Consider the following 20,395-nt stretch of genomic DNA (forward strand, 5'->3'; position numbering starts at 1 on the left):
AAAAAAAAAAAAAAAAAAAAAACCCCAAAACAAACAAAAACAAAAAAGAAATAGGAGTTAGATGAATACATGAATATGATTTTGTTCCTTTAGTCCCAGAAGACAGTATTCCTGTCTCAACAAAATCAGTAACTATAATATCAAAGGTCATAAGATGTCACTACTGACGAAGGAATCTTTTCAGGTAAGGCTACTCTGAAATAACACACCTCGTATTGGGGGCTTCTCTTCTGGAGAGCTGGTGGCCTGCTCGTTTACTTATAGATATGAGCTATCGTGGATGTGGACCCAAGTCCATAAATGCAAAGAAAAACAAAGGTACAGTTCAAGGTACTTCATAGTTGTTTTTTCCTGATTTCATGATCAAAATTATTTGACCCTCCATTTGGAAGGCAGTTTTGCAAAGCTTGTTACGGATGCAAAAATATACAGAAAAAGAAAAAATAGCTTCTGAAGTCTGGTAATTCAGTATGTATTTCATACCGGAAGGCCTGCACACATGCATGCAGTCGTGACATGCCTTACCCCACCATCCCTGCTCCATCCAAGGATCCCTGGGAGACAAATACCTGCACCCCACAAGCCCTGACCGGCCACTTCCTTATGAGGGCTCATCTCTAGTCAGTTTTTAATCTCATGTTTATAAAACCAGAACCACATGGCTGGGGGGAGGGGGGGAAAAAAAAAAACCTCAGGAACGAAATTAGTTCTCTGGGGCCATGTGGATACTGCAATTGAGTACTCGTGAAGTGTGATATAATAGTCTCTGGATTCCTCACTGAGCTATCATGTCTTCGGGAAGTATGCTCTCTCGGGACAATCAAAGGCATTTCGGCTACAGAGAATCATCCCAAATGTGCCCAGGCTTTCTTGAGTTCTGCAGGGCACTTCCATTTTTTCTTTGCTTTTTGTTTTGCTTTTTTGTTTCTTGAGACACTCACTCTGTCACCCAGGCTGGAGTGCAGTGGTGCAATCTTGGCTCACTGTGACCTCTGCCTCCCAGGATCAAGCAATCCTCCCACCTCAGCCTCCCAAGTATCTGGGACTACAGGTGCGCACCATCATGCCTGGCTAATTTTTGTTTCTGTTTTTGTTTTGTAGAGAGATGATGTTTTGCCATGTTGCCCATGCTGGTCTTGAACTCCTAGGCTCAAGTGGTTCACCTGCCTTGACCTCCCGAAGTGTTGAGATTACAGGCGTGACCCACCATGCCCGGCCTCTGCAGGGCACTTTCTGAGGGCCAGGAACTGGCTTCCCTATCCTTTGTCTTTCTCTGCCTCCCAAGGATCTCTCTGGGGAACGCAGGCTTTCCTTGGGATGGCTGTAGTCACTCACTTATTCTATTTACTTAACAACCTCTGTGCCAGGTGTACTTATGCTAAGCAGTTCATATGGTTCCCTCCTTCAGTACTCACAGGAACCTCTGAGGTAGGGACTATGAATATCCCCATCCACAGATGAGGAGCTGAGGCACAGGGAGGTTCAGAAATTTGCCAGGATCACAGCTAGTAAGCCAGAATTGAACCTAGGAAGTCCAGCTCCAGTGTTCATGCTTCTAACCACTCTACTGTGCTATCTCTGTCTATGATAAATGCTTTGTGGCTGGAAAAAAAAATGCCTCTTCTCTTTAAGGACTGGAAGAAGTCATTAATCCTTCCATCTTTAGATTACTTCCTGAACACCATCAGCTCGTCTGATGATATTCATGTGCACAGGATGTCCACTAGTTCTCATCTCTTGTCCTGTCACTCTCCCTGCCCATCTCACCAAAGCCCCATTCCCACTAGGAAACTGATGAAACCATGATATAGGGGAACCACGAGACATATTTGGATCATGATTACAGCCTGTGTTAATTCCAATTAGTCTCTGAAACATAAAAATTACCTCATTTAGAAACAATAAATATTTTTTCAACATGAATGTGATGCTTCTGTCATCACCATCAGCCCACTAAGTACAAGCTGGGGACAAGCACGATCTTCTCCAGGTCTCTCTAACTGGGCCTTCTTCAATTTCCAAAGCCTATTCCCAGAAGACTCCCTTGCAAAATGATTCACACCAGCATCACCTCTGCCCAGATGGACTTTCTGGCTGTCAAATTTGGCCTCTTCAACCTACATGTTCAGGGTTTCATTTCCCTATTTGTTCAACCTTCATCAATGAAGAGTTACCACCAGGCTGCCTCCACAGGCTCTTATCAAGCAAAAATAATCTCATTTCTCTTTCCATGGCTGGATTTGATCAACCCAGCTTAGTACTCCTTAGATAGCCTCTGCTCCATCTCCAAAGGGATCCTGGGAGTTGCAGAGGGCTATGTAGAGAGAGATGCTTATTCTCTAGCTGGATGATGCACACCAATGCCTGTGTGGACTGCCAGCAAAAATCAAGCCTTAGAAAGTGCTGTGAACATTCAAAACACAGATGAGAAGGTGCATATTACAGGAGATGTGGGGTTTGGACAGGTCAAAGGGAAGCTTGGCACTAAAAGAAAATTCCCAAAGCAAGTAAAACATTCAACTAGAAACTTGAACATTTCTGTCTGAGGTATGTTCACCTCCATTCCCAAAGTAAATAGCTTGTTTCTTCCAGAGCCCTCATACCACCTAAGTTCACTCTAGCCTGAGAAACAGTCACATTTGATGATAACTGAGTCAAGGTTCATTGACTTGAAATATGGGTGATGGTCTGTTTCTTCATTTCATGAGATGAAAGTTCTGTACATTCTCTTGCAGGTTTTCCCTACCACTTCTCTGCTCACGCAGTTTATTTTTCCGGGGTTAGGGCCTCTAAACCAGAGCTTCAACCATCCTACAGGTACTGGAGTTCCAGAAGTGCCTATCCAACTGACTATGGGAATTTCCACCTGCCTGACCCATAGATACATCCCAGAGCTTACTGACTGGCCTGGGTTACTGATTGCCGGAGAATCACCTCAAGCCTCTTTGTCTTTGTCACCATGGAATCCAGTCACTGTCCTACAAACCACAGCCTCCTGCATTCTCATCATTTCCCTGTACTTTCCCTTCTCTCTGCCCCTGCTTCAGTCAGGCCCCCTCCACTCCTTCCTGACCAGCAAAAGCCCTGCACCAATCTCCTTGTGCAGCCTGCTCTCCCCCAGTGAGCTCCCCACACTGTGCCCAGAATGCTCCTGCAGAAACACTACACTGATTTTCACTTAATCATTTGAAATTCATCAGCAGCTCCACTTGGCCTTAAGGATAAAATTTTGCCAATTTCTTCAGAACCTAGAAAGATCCTCAGATTCAATTCAGGAAAGTTCAAACCCCCAAGAAATTTGCAATCTGGTCACAGTGAATATTTGAGAAACCAATCCTTCCCCAGATATTGGGAGCATTGCAAAGTAACTTCTTCCTCATGCCCCAGTGCCTCTGCCTTTATTCAGTACAGTTTTTCCCATTTCCAAGCCCACACTCCCAGCCTTCCCAGACCTCTTCTCTCCAGGCCACCCTTTGCTATTGAACACTCGGCATGAATCTCTTGGACACTGCTGAATCACTGGCTGTATTCCAATCATACTTTTGTCAGGAGGTCACCACCCTTGTCAGTGAATCCCATTTATAACAAGTCACTTACCATCAGATAAATCTTCCCAAGTAGCTACTTGCCACTCATGGTACCAGTGGTTGCTAATCTGGTTGTTGTGAAATCCTCTAGCATGTTTATGCGGGTGCACAAAATATTTTCTCCAATTCATGTCCATATTCATTTAACAATTATCTTCTTTAACAGAGTAATATCCGTGAATGCTCCAGGGCATGGATTGATGATAATAACAGCACTGGGCAAAGCACATATTTGTGTTAACCCTCCCACCACCGTATTAAGGAGTACAGGCACCATCATCCTGAGTTTACACACAACCACGCCTATGCCCTCCCCCACCTCACCTGCTGCTCCTTCACTGCACACGGGCAGCCTTCCTCCAGGAGCCAGGGCTGAGCAGGTCACCTGAGCTGCAGATTTTGTAGATTAACGTTGTATAACACCTCATCTCATAGTATGTCTTTTGTTTGCAAATAGATTGCTCATTGCCAACTGCTTCCAAGAAAGAGATAGGGCTGCTCTACTATTCTGCTATTCTACTGTAGACCCAGGATGAATTCTCTAATCCTGGCAATGAAGTTTTGTGGACAAAGCATGGGAAACTGTGCTGCCCTAAAACTTAGGCATGTAAACACGCCTCCTTCCTGTCAAAACATGGGAAGATGAGCTCACCCCCCAGCACAATTCCATAATTAGGCTCCCCGATTTGCCCACTACTTCCTGTGGTTGGTGGAGAGATGCCAAAACTCTTCCTCACTCCTGCAGGAAAACAGAAAACAACACCCCTCCAATTGCCTCCCTCCAGCTCTCACCCCAGAGGCATAGCCCCAAGGCTTGGCTACCCGCATCCTACCACCTGCTAGGCCACTAATTGGTATGCATCAGCTATGAGCCCTCAAAAAGTGAGGATGGCTTAGGTCTCTGCTCCTCCACAGCCTCCCGATAATTGATAGTTAACTGTGGCTCCCTTTTAAGTATGAGTTCCGTTCTCCATATCTTCCCTTACTCCATCGCCAAGGTAGTGGTTACTCATGACTAACTGGAAAGCCTAGTTCCAGTGTTGCAGCTATTGCTCTGTACATTTTCAGAAGTCCCCTCTATAAAATGTCTTCAGAGTCCATTCACAAGAAAAACAAGAAATCAGTAAGTATGATTTCGGGATCAAAATCAAACAGTGACTAAAAAACAATACAGCTCGCTAACATTACCAAGTTCCAATAAAACAATTGCCAAGTGATTTTTCGCTTTCTCAACAAATCTAACTCGTCCTCAAAAGATAAAACATTCTCATTACTGAACACATTCTATAGACTCAGAAAGTAGTTTCAGGTATGTTAGGTTTTGAGTGCAGGCTATGGAACCTGACTGCCTGGGTCCCAAACCAGCAGAGCCTCTGTAATCTGAGGACAAGCTCCTTAATCTGTGTCTCGGTTTCCTCATCTGTAAAATGGGGACGATACTCCTACCTTGTTCATGGAATTTACAACACATGTAAAATTGTTTAGTCCAATAGCCAGCACAAACTTAATCCTCCAAAAATGCTGATGTTAGAGTAGGTAGTTAGGCAGATATGACTAGGGAAGGAGAGTGTCCCCCCACTCCAGGAATGTCAGGTGACCATCAACTGATGGTCTGGCAGTTGTTAAACTGTCTCTTTAAAATAATAATTGGTCACAGCTGGTGCCAGGGAAAGGCAGTCTCCTAAGAGACAGAAAGTCAGTGATCAGCAGCTTCCTGTTAAGATCTCAGGAGTTGGGTGATTGGGCTCAAGCACATGCACTAAGAGGCAAAATGGCAGAGTTTAACTGGTATATGACCTTCCTCTAGGACCTCTAAGAACACTGGAAAATAAGGGGAAAACGCCTCAAGTGAGCATGCACACAGTTTCAGTAAACACAGTGCACATGCAGCCCCTCCCAAGTGCCAGCAGGGCACTGCGCATGCAGACAGCCCACTCCAAGGGCAGAATCAGGGGAGAAGAGACACAAACCCTGGAACCACGTCAATGTATAAAACCCCAAGTCAAAGGCCAAAGAGTGCATCTGGATCTCTTAAGGCGTCTGCTTGGCCCTCTTCCAAGTGTATTTTACTTTCCTTTGTTCCTGTTCTAAAGCTTTTTAATAAACTCTCACTCCTGCTCAAAAACGTGTCTTGGTCTCTCACTCTGTCTTTTGCCCCTCAGACAAATTCTTTCTTTCGAGGAGGCAAAAATTGAGTTGATGCAGACCGGTACAGATTCGCCACTGCTAACACTGGCTCCATCCCTATCTCTTCCATTGCTTACCTCCTAGGCACTGAAGGAAGAATAGCATAGCATCTTCCCAGGACAATGCAGAGGCTACAGTTAAAAAGAGGACACACATTGCTGAGCAAGCATGATGCCTAAAAGCCACATGGGACAGGACTCACAAACTGGACACCATAACAAATATATTTAGTGCAGATGATGAGAGGTACCAGAAATTCAGCTAAAAGACATTTGAGAGACAGAAAAAATGGTCAAAATATTAATTCTAAAATGCATAAAGAATACTTATATTCTACTTTTGAATCTGAAGGTTTCCATATTAAAAATAAAGACTGGTTGTAGGTCAATTAAAATAGGCAAACCAGGAGACAAATGAGCAAAGAATATTTACAGGCAACACTAAGAAAATGAAATGTTAATAGCTAATGAAGCAATTAAAGTTGTACAGCCTCAGTAGTAACAAAAAATGCAAATTACAATGCTGAGGCACATTTCACTTTTCAGTACTATAAAAATTCTGAAAATCTCCTAACATTAAGTGATAGTGTGGGAAAATGGCGAGTCATATGCTGATGGATAGTAAACCCCATACAGCCTTTGTGGAGAGCAATAAGGCAATATCAATATTTAAAATGTAAATGTCCATAGTCTAGAATTCTACTTCTAAGAATCTAAGAATGCTAATGCTAACATATATACACAAACATGTGTATGTGCACCAGTGTGTATGTTCATTACAGCAAGTTTGGTATGAGGGAAAAAATGGAACCAAGCCACAGCAAAATGAATGACAGCATCATGGCATTATGGTATATCTATATATTGGAACATTAGGCAATAATTTGTTAATGTACCATTAAGCAATAATTTTTAATGTACTGACATGAAAAATATAGATCCAATAATATATAGTGAATGCAATTAGTGCATTTCCTAATTGCTTGCTAATTGCCAAGTACTCAGCATATATTTATTTCCACAGAATAACAGAAATAAGGGTTATTTAGGAGAATGGTGAGGACATGGACTCTGGAGTTAGACCGCCTGAACTCTAGAACCCGCTCCACCATATATTAGTTGTGGGACCTTGGGCATGGTACTTCAACTCCCTGTGCCTCAGCTTCCCCTCCTGTCACACAGTAATAACAGTACTTATATCGTGATGTAAGAGCAAAAATGGAGTTTATACACTTGAAGTACTTAATGTAATGCCTGGCAAATGATTAAGTGCTCCATAAAGGCTACCTGTTGTTGTAGCTGTTATTGTCATATTCATCTTTGCAGTATATGGTACAACTCTCTTCATTTTACATCACATAGGTGGCATCACATCTTTAAATCCCATCATTTTTATTTAAAAATATAAAGAGGCCGGGCGTGGTGGCTCACGCCTGCAATCCCAGCACTTTGGGAGGCTGAGGTGGGCGCGTCACGAGGTCAAGAGATGGAGACCATTCTGGCTAACACGGTGAAATCCCATCTCTACTAAAAATACAAAAAAATTAGCCGGGCGTAGTGGCGGGCGCCTGTAGTCCCAGCTACTCAGGAGGCTGAGGCTGAGGCAGGAGAATGGCGTGAACCCGGGAGGTAGAGCTGGCAGGGAGCCGAGATCGCGCCACTGCCCTCTAACCTGGACCTGGATGACGGAGCGAGACTCCATCTCAAAATAAATAAATACATTAAAAATAAATAAATAAATAAATAAATAAAAACATAAAGGGTTGCTATTTATTCAGTGACTACTATGAGCCAATGGCCATATATAAATTGACACACAGCTATTTTGGGAGAGCCGGGTTCTGAACTTGCCCCCCCATGCTTCAATACCTCCATCCTATGCCCAAGACCACAGTGATTCTAAACACCCCTCTGGTGAGGATTTGTGAAGACTGAGTGCTCCCCACTTCTTAGGAGCAGTGGTGTGCTCTCTGCCAGGTGCAGGCTGAGCTTCCAGTGCTGGTCTCTGCACCCTGCCCCACACCAAACCCCCGCCAGACTTCTCCCTGCAGCTCAAGTGGGCTCTCCACTGCCGCATCAGTACTCCTGGCCTGCAGCCCACCTGAGCATGGTCTCTCCTGCTCCTGGAACCAGCTGAGGCCAGGCCACATCTTCTCTCTGCTGCTCAAGGGTCAAGTATGTCTGTAGGTCAGACTGCTGTGCTCCCGACTACAAGCTCAAGGCTTGGTCACAACTCCTGACTCCCACAAGACCCATTTATATATCCTTATCACTTTGCATTTATTAGAATGAGGACTTCTGTGCAACATACATTAGTCAATTTTTCTGTAACCCTTGTTTAACTTACATGGAAAAAAATTAGCAATTCTTATACATAACTTTTTTCCTTCTTGACCATCAGTTGAAAATATTGGCAGCCAAGAGGAGAGATGCCCAATGCTGCTTCTCAGTGCTGATTCCTCGGCTCCACTTGAACATGTCTAGTGAGACTGTGCTGGGTTCCTCTTCCTCTGAACAGGTTCGTGAAGCCTGGCTGTAGACTGTCACACCTCTCTTACACAATCATTGTTCTCTCTTGCCAAGTTGTTTTATGCTGGTGTCACATTCCATTATGTCAATTTTTTGGAGTGATGGATGTGAGTGAAGCCAATTAGAATTGGATATGTTGGCATTTCAGTTACTGAGAGTAACATGAGATTCAGTCAAGCTTTGGTCCCCTAAAAGTGTTCAAGCATATTTCCTGAGAATTTGAAATGCAAAACTTTGCTAAATGGACTTAAAATCAAAAAAAGACTCTGCTGTAAACCATGTAGTAGCCCAGAGTAACATCAGCTGTGAAAGACAATTCCTATCTCCTTTGAGAAATACTGTTTCCATGACATGTGTTGGTAAAATACCAATGGATTTTCTTTAAGCTAGAAATATATTCTATAGATCTGTGTTTTAGCTGATTATATTCTCTGAAAAAGAGTGAATTTTGACCCATGCACATGAACATTTAAGGTAGGTGCAGAGTTCCAAATGCTTCTAAGAAAACTGCCCTTTCCAGTGGCCCAAACACTATCTCAGCATCATGTGGATTATATAACCAACGATCCGCCTTCCCCAAGGCAGAATTTCCCAGATTCAACACTACTGACATTTTAAAACAGACAATTATTTGTTTGGCAGGGGGCTATCCTGCACTTAGTAGAACAGCATTCCTGGACTCGATCCACTAGATGCCAGTAGTACCACCCTGTCCCAGCTATAACAACCAAAAATGTGTTTAGATGTCTCCTCGGTGGCAAAATCATCCCTGGTCAAGAACCACTGCCCGAAGGGACCACTGGGACCAGTCCTGGCCTGCACAGTCCAACCTTCCCTGGACTTATCACACAGTCCCCTCCTCTCCACATGTCCCCTCAATCTGGCTTATCTCCTGCCCTTCTCCAACGCCTCAATCTTCGGCCTCTGTGCTCTGGGAACTCATGATCAGCCATCAGCAAAGTCCCATATAGTCTCAATCTCTTCATAGAATTTTCCTTTGACTTCCTTGCTCTAACAGCAAATCTAAGAATACTGTTCCCCATAGCCCTCACACATAACATGGTGGATTTTTCTCTCATACGCCACATATTCCCCTTTGCCAATTAAAGGTCATTTTCCCCCATCCTCCCTCTAGAAACCCAGACCCCTGGGACAGAGGTTGGCAAACTACAGCCTGTGGGCTACATCTGGCCTACCACCTGTTTTTATATGGCCTGTGAGCTAAGAGTGGTTTTCACATATTTAATGGTTGAAAAAAAATCAAAAGAATCATATTTCATGACATGTAAAATTCAAATCTCAGTGTCCATAAATAAAATGTCACTGGAATGCAGCCATGCTCATGCTGGTACCAGTGGCTGATGGCTGTTGACATGCTACAAAGGCAGAATTCAGTTGAGTAGTTGCAACAGAGACCGTCTGGTACTCCAAGTTTAACATATTACTTGGCCCTTGACAGAGAAAGTTTGCAGACCCTGCTGCTGAGGCATGTGGCACTAGTCTGGACCCTCCACTCCCTAACCAGTTGTCAATATCCACTATCTGCCAGGTCACTCTTCCATGTATATTAAAATATACACATGACTGAAAGCTGCATGGCACAACTGTTAACATTAGTGACTAAATGAAGTTCAAAATTACTTCTATAGTTCGGAATGTTGTGTGGAAATCAGCAGGATGAAACTGAAAGTTCACATGTTAAGTCCCATGCAGTGTTTGATATCAGAAAGACTGACACAGAGAGCAGGAAGCAGCCCTGTTTTTGTCAACAGAGGAAGAACCAGGATAAACAGAATAGTTCAAGGGCAGATGGGGTGCCTCAGGAAAGAGAGCACCCATGCCTGGAAGTGTACCCCATCTCTTGGGAACATGACAGAAAGGGCTCCTGCTTTGGGCTAAATTTTAAGAACTTTCTAGCATTAAGACTTTTTTCCCCTTCCAATGAAATTTGTAAATTTTAAGTGCAAAGATGAAACTCATTATGACACACACAGTCCCATAAAGATGCTTTTTGTTGACCAGTGACCAATACACTTGTACCTTATTGGGCAAATGCTCAGTGTGGAGTTCGATTTCTTAAGAAACCAAACCAAACAAAGCTGAGTTCAGGCTCTTATTAGTCTTCATTAGAATTAAAGCACATAGCTAGCTTAAGTCTACAGGGAGACTAAGCATTTCTCCTTTTCAAGTCTTTGAATTTTTGTATTTACCTCAAACAAAAAAAATACCTACAAGGTATGTAAATCAAATTGTCTCTCTAATCATCTCGCTTGAGGAATATGTTTAGGAGTGGTTGGCTAGGATGTAGTTGCCTGGGAAAGAGTCTGCATACTTTGGACATTGAGAGCCCAGGGCCCAACCCTTGGTCATAGCCCTTAGTCCTATGATTTGGAATAGGCACTTAGCCCCATCTGTTTTCTCATTTGTACAATGAGAATAATAAAACCTGTCCTGTCTGAATCTTATAGAGGATGATCGTGAGAGTTAAATTCAAATGATACAAAAGGGCCATCTGAGTGGAGACTGCCCTATATTTTTTTAGAGCAACATGAACCCCTTTCTAAAACATATTTCTCCCTTCTTTACAAAAGTTGGCATCACTTGGGTCACTGAGTTATAAAATCTAGCCCCAAATCCTTCATATGTGGCATCTGCAGGCATGTTGCTACAAGCTAGCATTAGGTGCAGTCAGGGCGTTTGCAGAGATGAAGAGCAATGTGCATCTATGTACATGAGGCAGCTTCTGTGTCTTTCAAAGTATGCAGGGGACAGAACATAACGAGCCACTTGACTCTGAGGTAGTTTTGAGGCACAGATGTTGAGCAGGTGACTAAGCTATGCAGGAAGAAATCATTTCCCATTCTGCATTTCACCACCCCTTCCCACTATCTCACTCCTGGCTCATCAAAATCATGCCATCACTTTGGGGCCACAGGCAAAACCCCTCCAACAGGCTTCATAAAAGAAGTCACTTCATAATCATCAATCTAGATAGACAAAACGTCACCTGTCCTTACCAGCTGCAAAGTATATTTTGCTCGAATGCCACTAAATTAATGCTGAAGTAATAATTCCAGTAAAATGAAATTCCAAAAAGAATGAAGGAAACAGCATTCAGAGTGGCATCTCTGGCCTCCTGTTTCAGATCCTACCGAGCCCAGCACTTCAAGACTGTGAACCGCGCCCAGGATGGTCCACTTCCATATCATCATCCTTACCAGCCTATTGCAAAGCATTGTTGTCTGAACTCACAACACAGGAATCCTCAACAAGTGTAACAGCAAGAAACAGACAAGGAACAAACATGACGGAGCAGGAGAACACCAAGTACTACTGACAAGGTCCACCTAGCTCCTGCCCTCAGCATCTTGGGTGGTTTTATAAATAGGCTTTTTTTCAGATGATTGTGTACAATTTCCTCAACTCTCTTCACATTAACTTCTCAAGCCAGCCGGAAGAGAGCTTCAAGGGCTTTTTCTTTGAGAACTGGCTGAGTTTCTTTAAGATTCTAGATCACAAGATGCAATGCTCATGGTAAAGATTGTTGTTCCTTAATATGTTTAAAAGTTTAGGTCTTCTTTTCACTAAAATAGAGCTTGTTTTACACAGACTCTCAAACATAAAAGCCTGTAGAGAGAGGGCATCTGGGGTTACGAGGTAGAAGAGGGGTGTCAACATGGACCATGGTTGCACGTCTATCTCAGACCAATGCCTTCCTCCTCCTCTTGGGATAACAGGCATCTGAAGGCATGGCCTGGGTCCTGCTCAAATGATTCCATGGGTATCAGATTGTTTGGGGCACCTCTTGGTGCTGGTGGGGTATTCCCTTAGAGATGGAGAGGAGGGGTATATCTTGATCACTCTTTCTTAAGGTCATCTAACTTATTCTGAGTGATTTTCTTCTTCATAATGTAGCCTGGTGACCTAAATTTGACTCCGAGGAGGATCTCTATGGCGGGGGAGGATGATCCAGCCAAGTGATACGAGCACTTTCTGCTTCCAGACTATCGGCAGCAGGATGGGAATGTGTCAGTCAGCCCCTGTGGATTTGGCTGGCAGGGACTGGACCCTGAAGTCCCTCATCCCAGTGACCTCAGAGCATTCATTTGGGAAGATACAACTGGATCCAGACGCTGGAGCAGGCAGGCCAGCCTTTTGTTGTAGGTCTATACTATAGAGCCACTCTGGGTCTGGCAGATTTTGTCAAATTTTATACTTTAAATACATGTAATACCTCACAGGATTGCCAATCGTTCCATTTTCTTCTATCTTACCGTTCTCATTCTTCCTCTCAGCCCAAAGGTGAGGCGCATAGAGACAGAGATCATACCTTTCTATTTATATATCTTCATGGCTTCGAGTAGTCCTGGCCTCTAACGTACACTCAATAAAAATGTTTCAGATTAAATGATGAAATTAGTATGTACTGAAATATACAGAGTCGGCTATTTGGAAACTCCTATGGGTTTTTTTCTGTTTAACTAAAACCAACCCAGAGATATCCCTGTAATGTCAGGAGTATTGCGAGACTCTTCCAAACTCACATTGCTACAGTGGCATACCATTTATTTCTAGGCCAAAGTTTTGTGTTTGAAGTCTTTTCCATTTGACAAAACACAGCTTTTTTGAACAGATATTAACTGAGATAGTAAATAATACTTTTTAAAAACAGCTGAAAAACAGTTCCTGGGATTAATAAGATCAAGTCTGTGAAAGTCGCCAGGGGCCACCCGTGTGGGAAATCCCCTGAGATGTTTGGCTGGTGGTTTAATGGTTGAGAAGAGGTAGACAGCGATGCTGGGGTCGGGGTTGGTGGGGGACAAACTGGCCAGAGGGGAAGGGAGAGTGGCAGGCACCTGTGGGCTCTCTTTTGGATGGCATCCTTGCACCCCTCTCCACTGCCAAGTTAATGCTTACTTTTCACGCAGATCTCGCACTTGGCTGGGCTTGAAGCTGGGAGCTGACTGGGAGCAGGGACTGGTGGGGGCCGACAGGGTGCTCTGGATGCTCTGCACTGAGTGCCTGCGGCTCCTTCTGCGGTCCAGGCCCCGGTGCTCGCCCCCGCCACTGGAACACACGCTGGCCCTCCTCCGGTCCCGGCACCCACTGGGGGGTGGCTCCGCGGTCTCATCGCCATCCTCGTGCCTGAGCGCCACCTGGAAAAGCAGAGCATGCCCAGTGCAGGTCAGGCTTGGTATCCTTTCACAGACCTCGGGTGTGACTCCTTTTCAGGATTGCCCTAATAGGGATTTTTAACTCTGCCTTCCCAAACTGTACGCCTCAGCTTCCCTGCCAGGTCTTCACAACCACACGTGTCCAAGCCAAACTGGACTTGCCTGGAAGGCACTGGAAGATGCCTGCCATTGTGGGTTCTTCCCATCACAGACATGAAAGGGGCAGCCAATATGACCAGTGAGTCTGAGAAATATTTTTGTAATTGGATGGGATCTAACTAACTCTGTACCCCAGCATTTCCATTTCCTGGGCCTTCATCTCTCCTTGCCCACGCTTGTCTCTTTTCTGTTCCATGAGCCTGAATTCCTCCTGAAGCCTAGTGGTGGTTGGTTCCCAATCAGTCTTGAGCTCGCTTTCCCAAAGAGGGTGCTCAGAAGTAGCCAGAGCCACAAGATCCAGGTGAATGGGAACTGGCCTCACCCATAAATCTTTCTAAGAGGACTAGTGCAAGATCAGGTACTGTTTAATTTCAAAATCTTGGCTGACAGCTGCTATACTATCAGGCTATCTCAGTAGCCTGGGTCAGGATTTGGGGTGGAGCCTGTAGTTTTACCAGAAGCTTGCACACACAAGTCACAAAGACACACAACAGAAAAAGACGACTCCTATAATAAAGATTTGTTTTAAAGTTTCCTAAAAGTTATGCATATTTGTGCAGAAAAATAACTGTCTTGCACTTTGCCACTCCGGCTTACATAGGGGAAACGTGAGCCAACTGGCTCATGGTACTCTTTCTTACCCTTTGCCTTTCTCCAAGGGATATTTTTAGCTCTGTGTCTACGTGGTGCCCTCTGCAGAAGATCAGCTTTTCCATCTCTTAATCTCACTCTGTCCTGGATCTTACTCCATGGCTTTCTCACCTCACATTAAAACTGTCCTTCTGAATAACTCTCCTCCACCTCTCTTCTAGCATGCAGCTCTGCTCCTTATCCGTGATCACTCTTCCTGGCCACGGACTCTATCTCTGGCCTCTGATTTTCATGCCTATGCCTATATTCTCTAAAACCGGATGGTAGAAACAATACAAGTTTTGGTGTCAACTAGACCTTGGTGTGCATTCTGGCTGTGCCACTAATGAACCAGGTATGCCCTGTCATAAATTACTTGCACCCTCTCTGGCTCACCAAATGAAGGTAATAGAATTGCCCTTGCAGGTTTGTGATGAGAATCACTTACGTAAAGGTAACTTGTGTAAAGCATCTAGGGTAGGGCCTTCTCTGTGGTACGCAATGAATATGACTGCCTTCCCCTACCCATGCTCTCACAGGAAGTGACCCAATATGCCCATAAATTCCCTAATCACACAGAACTGGTGGGTTGGACCACCTCACAGCCCAGATGGGCCAGGCTCAACTCAGTCCAGCAATCTCTCTGACTTGGTAACCATGGAATCACACAGTTCCAAGTCCCCAAGTATGCAAGTTCTCCAGCCTTGTGGGTGTTCTTAGTCACATTTCACAACCCAGTCCTTCCATGTGAGAGAATGGAGAATATAAAGACTCAGATAGCTATCCATAGTATATGGCTTTAACATCACCTATCTGCAGAAAACCTGGCTATTGCAAAATCAGTTGCCCTCATGTGAGCTTGGCTGAGGCAAGGCCAGGTTAGCCACTGTCATCTCAGTTCACAGGGACATATCAGCACCTGAGATACACAAACTGTTTACCAGGAGTGTATCCACCCTTATCTGCCCTACCCTGTTTCCACCAGCTCAAGCTTTCACAAAATCTCTTCTGTCTACATGCCAGATAGATCTTGTAACAAACTCTTGTACGTGAAGATAATTTAACAAACTTTTGACTGTTTTATTCCCCTAGAATTCACCGAACATAATTTTGGGAGGTTTGAGGCAAGAATTGATAAAAGTTAATCTAAAGCTCAATCTTTATAAAATCTCATTGGGAATTCTGTTTCCTAGGAGTCTCCTTCTGCACTGTAACCTCAAGAACTAAAAAGAAAGTAAGCGTTTAGTTAAGCACGTATGTCATCTCAACTTTAAAACTTTAAATGACATTCTGTGGGGAAAAGTTTGAGAACAACCACATACCTAACAAAGGACAGCATTTTTAAGTGTTTCTAGCCAACGTTTTTTTCATTTCTATATATAAAAATTCTAGACCATTTGAACTTATTCTGACCTGATGTGTTGATTCTGCTTCTTATTAAGCACACATTTGGAATGATAAGATTAGGGGCTAAAGTAGAGTTCAGATATTTCTAATTCCTTGTCTAACCTCAGAGATCCAAGGATCAAGTAACGTTCTACTCACAAGTCCTTTCAGAGAGGCACACAGTGTGCATGAAGTGAAATCCACTTTAACTGCCCTTTGTCAACGAAGGTAGAGATCACCAGAAAGTTTGAAGGACAAGAAAAATTATCAAGGCAACACCATAACATGCAATGCAGTTAGGGCCTTCTGAAGTTCAGATAATTGACAAAACACCAAGCTACTTAAAATAAGAAGAGTGCATGGAGGGAGCAAATGGGCCACAGAATCTTGGTAGAACCAAGGCTAGCCCTTATGCTTGGCAGTCATGGACAATGTAACAAGAAATTGGAGGCTGCTGTTCACTCATGGTTTTGTTTTTATAATAAGAATTCTAGAGTCACCAAAGCCCAGTGATGACAGGAAGAGAGACTTTGTTTACACATGCAAGGCTACGGTGGCATTTCCAAATGCTTTCGGTTCTAGTGAGTGCTACTGCTTAGAGTCAGGAACACTGGGAGCTAGAAAACACCTAGAGAGTACAGCTTTTAACCCAAGACTTATTCAGGATCTGTGATAAGAGTCAGACCTAATCAAATACAGTGCAATGAGTAACCTCCGTGGGAACACAAAGTAAGATAGAGCCAGTCCTGAAAGACCTCTAACGCTGTCCCAAGTGATGGAGTGATTCATTTGTTGGACCTCTCATCAAATACCTCTAACTCTTTTAATTAAATGTAGAATGCTGTTTGTAAACTAAAAACTTGGGCAAGGAGCAAGTAGGGTCCAGAATCCAGCCCTGACATCTTACACATCCCCAAGTAACCAAGAAAGCAGTTAGGGGCAACTTAAGGTGACATCTATAACCACTTCTACCAGTCTTTGAGGCCACTGAATGATCTGAACATTCTTAAGAAATGTTTTCTTTTTATTTATTGTAGTAAAAACATTCAACATGAGATCTATTCTTTTATCAGATTCTAAGTGTACGATACAATATTGTTAACTAGAGGGATGATGTGGTATAGCACATTTCTACAACTTATTCATCTTGCATTACAAAAACTTTATACTTGCTGATAGGCAACTCTCCTTCACCCCCTCTCCTTAGCCCCTGCTAATGGCCATCTTACTCTCTGCTTCTGTGAGTCTACTTTAGATACCTCATATAAGTGAAAACATACAGTATTTGTCCTTCTGTGACTGGCCCATTTCACTTAGCAAAATGTCCTCCAAGTTCATCCAAGTTGTAGGAAATGTCAAGATTTCCTTCTTAATACTGAATAATATTCCATTGCATGTATATACTACATTTTCTTTATTGATTCATCCATCATTAGACATTTCAGTTGGTTCCACACCTTGGCTATTGTGACTAGTGCTGCAACAAACATGGGAGTACCAATATCTTTCCAAAATCCTGATTTCAATTCTTTTTGATGAATATCCAGAAGCAGGATTGCTGGATCATATGGTAGTTCCGTTTTTAATGCTTGAACAGTTTTTTTTTTAACTTTGTACTGTGGAAATTCTCAAACATACACAAAATATAGAGAAGAATACAGACTGTGATGTGCTCATCCCCCATGAAAGTTCAACAATGTGGCCTGCTTTGGCCAATGGAACATCAACAAACATGATGCACACAGAAGCTTGAAAAGTGTTTATGCATTGGGATTTGCCTTTTTGAAATGCTGCTATCATGGGAAGAAATGTGGGCTAAGCTGTTGAAGACACACGACCCAGCCAATAGCCAGTACCAAATGCCAGGCCGAGCAGATAAACTAAGGCCATCTTAGACCACTCAGCTCACTCAAACCACTAGACAACTGCAGCTGAGTGAAAACTTCCCAGTTGAATAAGGCTCAAATTCCTAACCCACAGAATCATGAGCAGGGATCGTTGTTTTACACCACTAAGTTCTGGGGTCTTCTGTTATGCAGCAAGAGATAACTGATACATACTTTCAATCACCTCTGACAAGGAAGAATCTTTAGAGACTGGACCTATTAATTTCTCTGAACAGTAATAGTTATGTCTTGTCCTCTCCAGTCTTCAGCCTTAAGATGCCTGACCCCTTACAGGGACACATTTTCAGAACCCAAAGTTAGAACACATAATCTGACAAAATATTTTCTTTTTCATTTTGTCCATTTATGTATGTGAAAAATCATATGAAGCTATACAAATTCAAATGAATTTAATTAAACATGGATCAAATCACCTTTCTAAAATGGAGTTCAATTACATGAAATTGGGCCTGGTTCCAGCAAGTCCAAGACATAATAGCCACCAGATGTCCTTCTCTATTAGGAAGAATTCTAGAAGCCTAACCAAACTCTCTGCAATTGCTTGAGAACATTCAGTCTTTTGTGAAAAAAAAAAAAATATTGGTTCTGCTTGTAGGCTTTGTTGTTGCCCTTGCATATAGTGATGTTGGTTGTCTTTTGGCAGTGAATATATTTTTAGATGCATTAACTTTCAGAAAGAAATAAAAATCCCAACTCTGCCAGCTATCTAAAGGGTTCAGTTGTCACAGCTTGAGTTATTATGCAGGGCATCTGCCCCTTAAAGTGACTGCTTCCAACTGAATAGCATCCTTCCTTCATTCAACTCAGCACCTGATAGACACTATCATGAAATGTGTGACATTTGAAGGAGACCTTCATTCAAGCACCTACTGAACTTCTACTGTGGGCAGCTGTGCTGCTGGGCCTCGGGGCTAGACAGAGGTATGAGACATATGGCTTAGAGTAGCTCAAAGGGAAACAGGTCGCACATCCTGAGGAGTGTTAAATCAGAGGTGTGGAGACAAGGCAGCACCCTCTCATCAGTTATGAATGGCAGTAGGGGCACAAGCAGCAGGAGTCCCTTTCATCTTGCCAAGGAGCCTTAGGGAAAGAGATGACATCTGAAGTGACTGCAGCAGGAGGAGTAGGAGTTTGATAACTTGAGAATGGGAAGGAAAAACACTCCAGACAAAGAAATGGAATGGATAAAGGAAAGTTTCCCAAAGAACCTGACTTTCATGTTCAAAAACAGGAGAAGTTGAGTGTGGTTGAAACTTCAGACATATCTTGGGAATGGTGGAGACGAGGCCACAGAGGCATGAAGGCCTCGGAGTATGGAGGGCCCTTGTACCAACTCAAGGAATTTTGGTTTCATCTTGCTGGTCATGAAAAGCTCAGTCATTCATTCATTCATTTTCTTAAAGGGGAGAACAGCATAATGAGATTTGACTTTCAGGAGGATCACCTTGCTTGCAGCTGGTGGGAGTTTGGAACGGGGAGATGGCCCTCATGGGATCTCAATGTCCCCAGGCTCTGAACATGCTGCTCTCCAGGCCCCACCCCTGCAGTCACCCAGCCTCCTTTCAACCCCTGACACCTGCCATGCTTGACCTCCTCCAATGCTCTCCCTCATTCACTGTCTTTCGTCAGGCCATCATCTCAGACAGGCCTTCCTCCCTTGCTGCTGCCTCACTTTCTGGCCCGCACCTCATACCATCTCTTTTCTTCATAGACATGTTTTCAATCTCAGATCCTCTGCTTATGAACGTTCTTGATCACTGTCTGCACCTCATTAGAGTATGTGTCCCCTCAGGGCAGTGGTCTTGTCTGATGTGCTGGGTCACCAGGGCTAGAATAGTGCCTGGCACACAGCAGGTACTCAATGAACTTCTGTTGAATAAACAAAGTAATAGACAAGCAAATGAATAGGAAGATCGTGCAATACTTCAGGCAAGAAACGACAAGGGCCAGAGCTAAGGAAATGATCACAGGAATGGAGAAAAAGCACAGTTTTCAGCAATCAAACTCCTAAATATGGGGACACAGCAAAGAGAAAGGAGTCCAGTATAGCTCTGGGCTTGTAACTTGGGAAACACCACTGGCTGCAGAGGTGGAGACGTGAAGAGTCCGTTCAGAACTTTTGTTTTTGTTGTGGAAGGAAAATAAAGGGTTCATTTGGGGCTGGTTGCATTTCATGTGTGGTTTTCAGGTCGTCATGTCAGATCTAGTCAGAGCTTCCTTGGCACGTTCTAAGTCCTCTGCACCATCCTCTCCTAGGGGAATCGGCTACCTACTTGCCTTAGACTAAAGAATGGAGGTTCTTTGGGGGCAGGTACAGATCTTTTATCTCTGTATTTAGACCCCTAGCAGAATATGTCACATATAGTGGTCTCCAAGTACATGAATGAAATACAAGATGGCAAGCAGGCATAGAAAAAGGAAGGTAGAGAGGCAGCCAGCCATGGGCCCCACAAGAAAGCATGGAGTCAAGATAGTGATGAGCCCCCAAGGCTGCTGACTTCACTGGGATGAATATAGGAAGACAACACAGACAGAGAGGAGGTCTGATAAGGACACGTCAACACTGAAAGGGAGGTGTGAGAAACAGAGGATCCAGGGAGGACACTAAGGGGGAGCAATCAGAGAGACACCCCGGAGACATCTGGACACACAGCAACAAGGCACAATGTGCAGGAGTGGTCAGGAATTCTTTTATGATGCTAGTATAACAGTGATGCTCAAACTGACAAACACAGCATACAACAAAGGAAGAGGAAGGGGAGGTGGCAGGGATGGGGTGCAGAGGAGCTAGCTGCTACACACCAATCTTACTTATGAATACTAATGCAAACATTTTC

General features: G+C 43.7%; 1 protein-coding gene across 29 annotated transcripts in view; it reads right to left on the reverse strand.

The window, feature by feature from the left end:
* Positions 1-20,395, reverse strand: part of FHOD3 (formin homology 2 domain containing 3) — a 488,533-nt gene that overhangs the window by 142,618 nt on the left and 325,520 nt on the right. For all 29 annotated transcript variants that reach the window (XM_074022556.1, XM_074022555.1, XM_074022554.1 and 26 more), the window contains one exon: positions 13,220-13,458. In XM_074022556.1, coding sequence (XP_073878657.1) covers positions 13,220-13,458 — 239 coding nt within the window. The remainder of the gene's footprint in view (positions 1-13,219; positions 13,459-20,395) is intronic.

Source organism: Macaca fascicularis, chromosome 18 (assembly GCF_037993035.2).
Source record: "Macaca fascicularis isolate 582-1 chromosome 18, T2T-MFA8v1.1".
Lineage (NCBI taxonomy): Eukaryota > Metazoa > Chordata > Mammalia > Primates > Cercopithecidae > Macaca > Macaca fascicularis.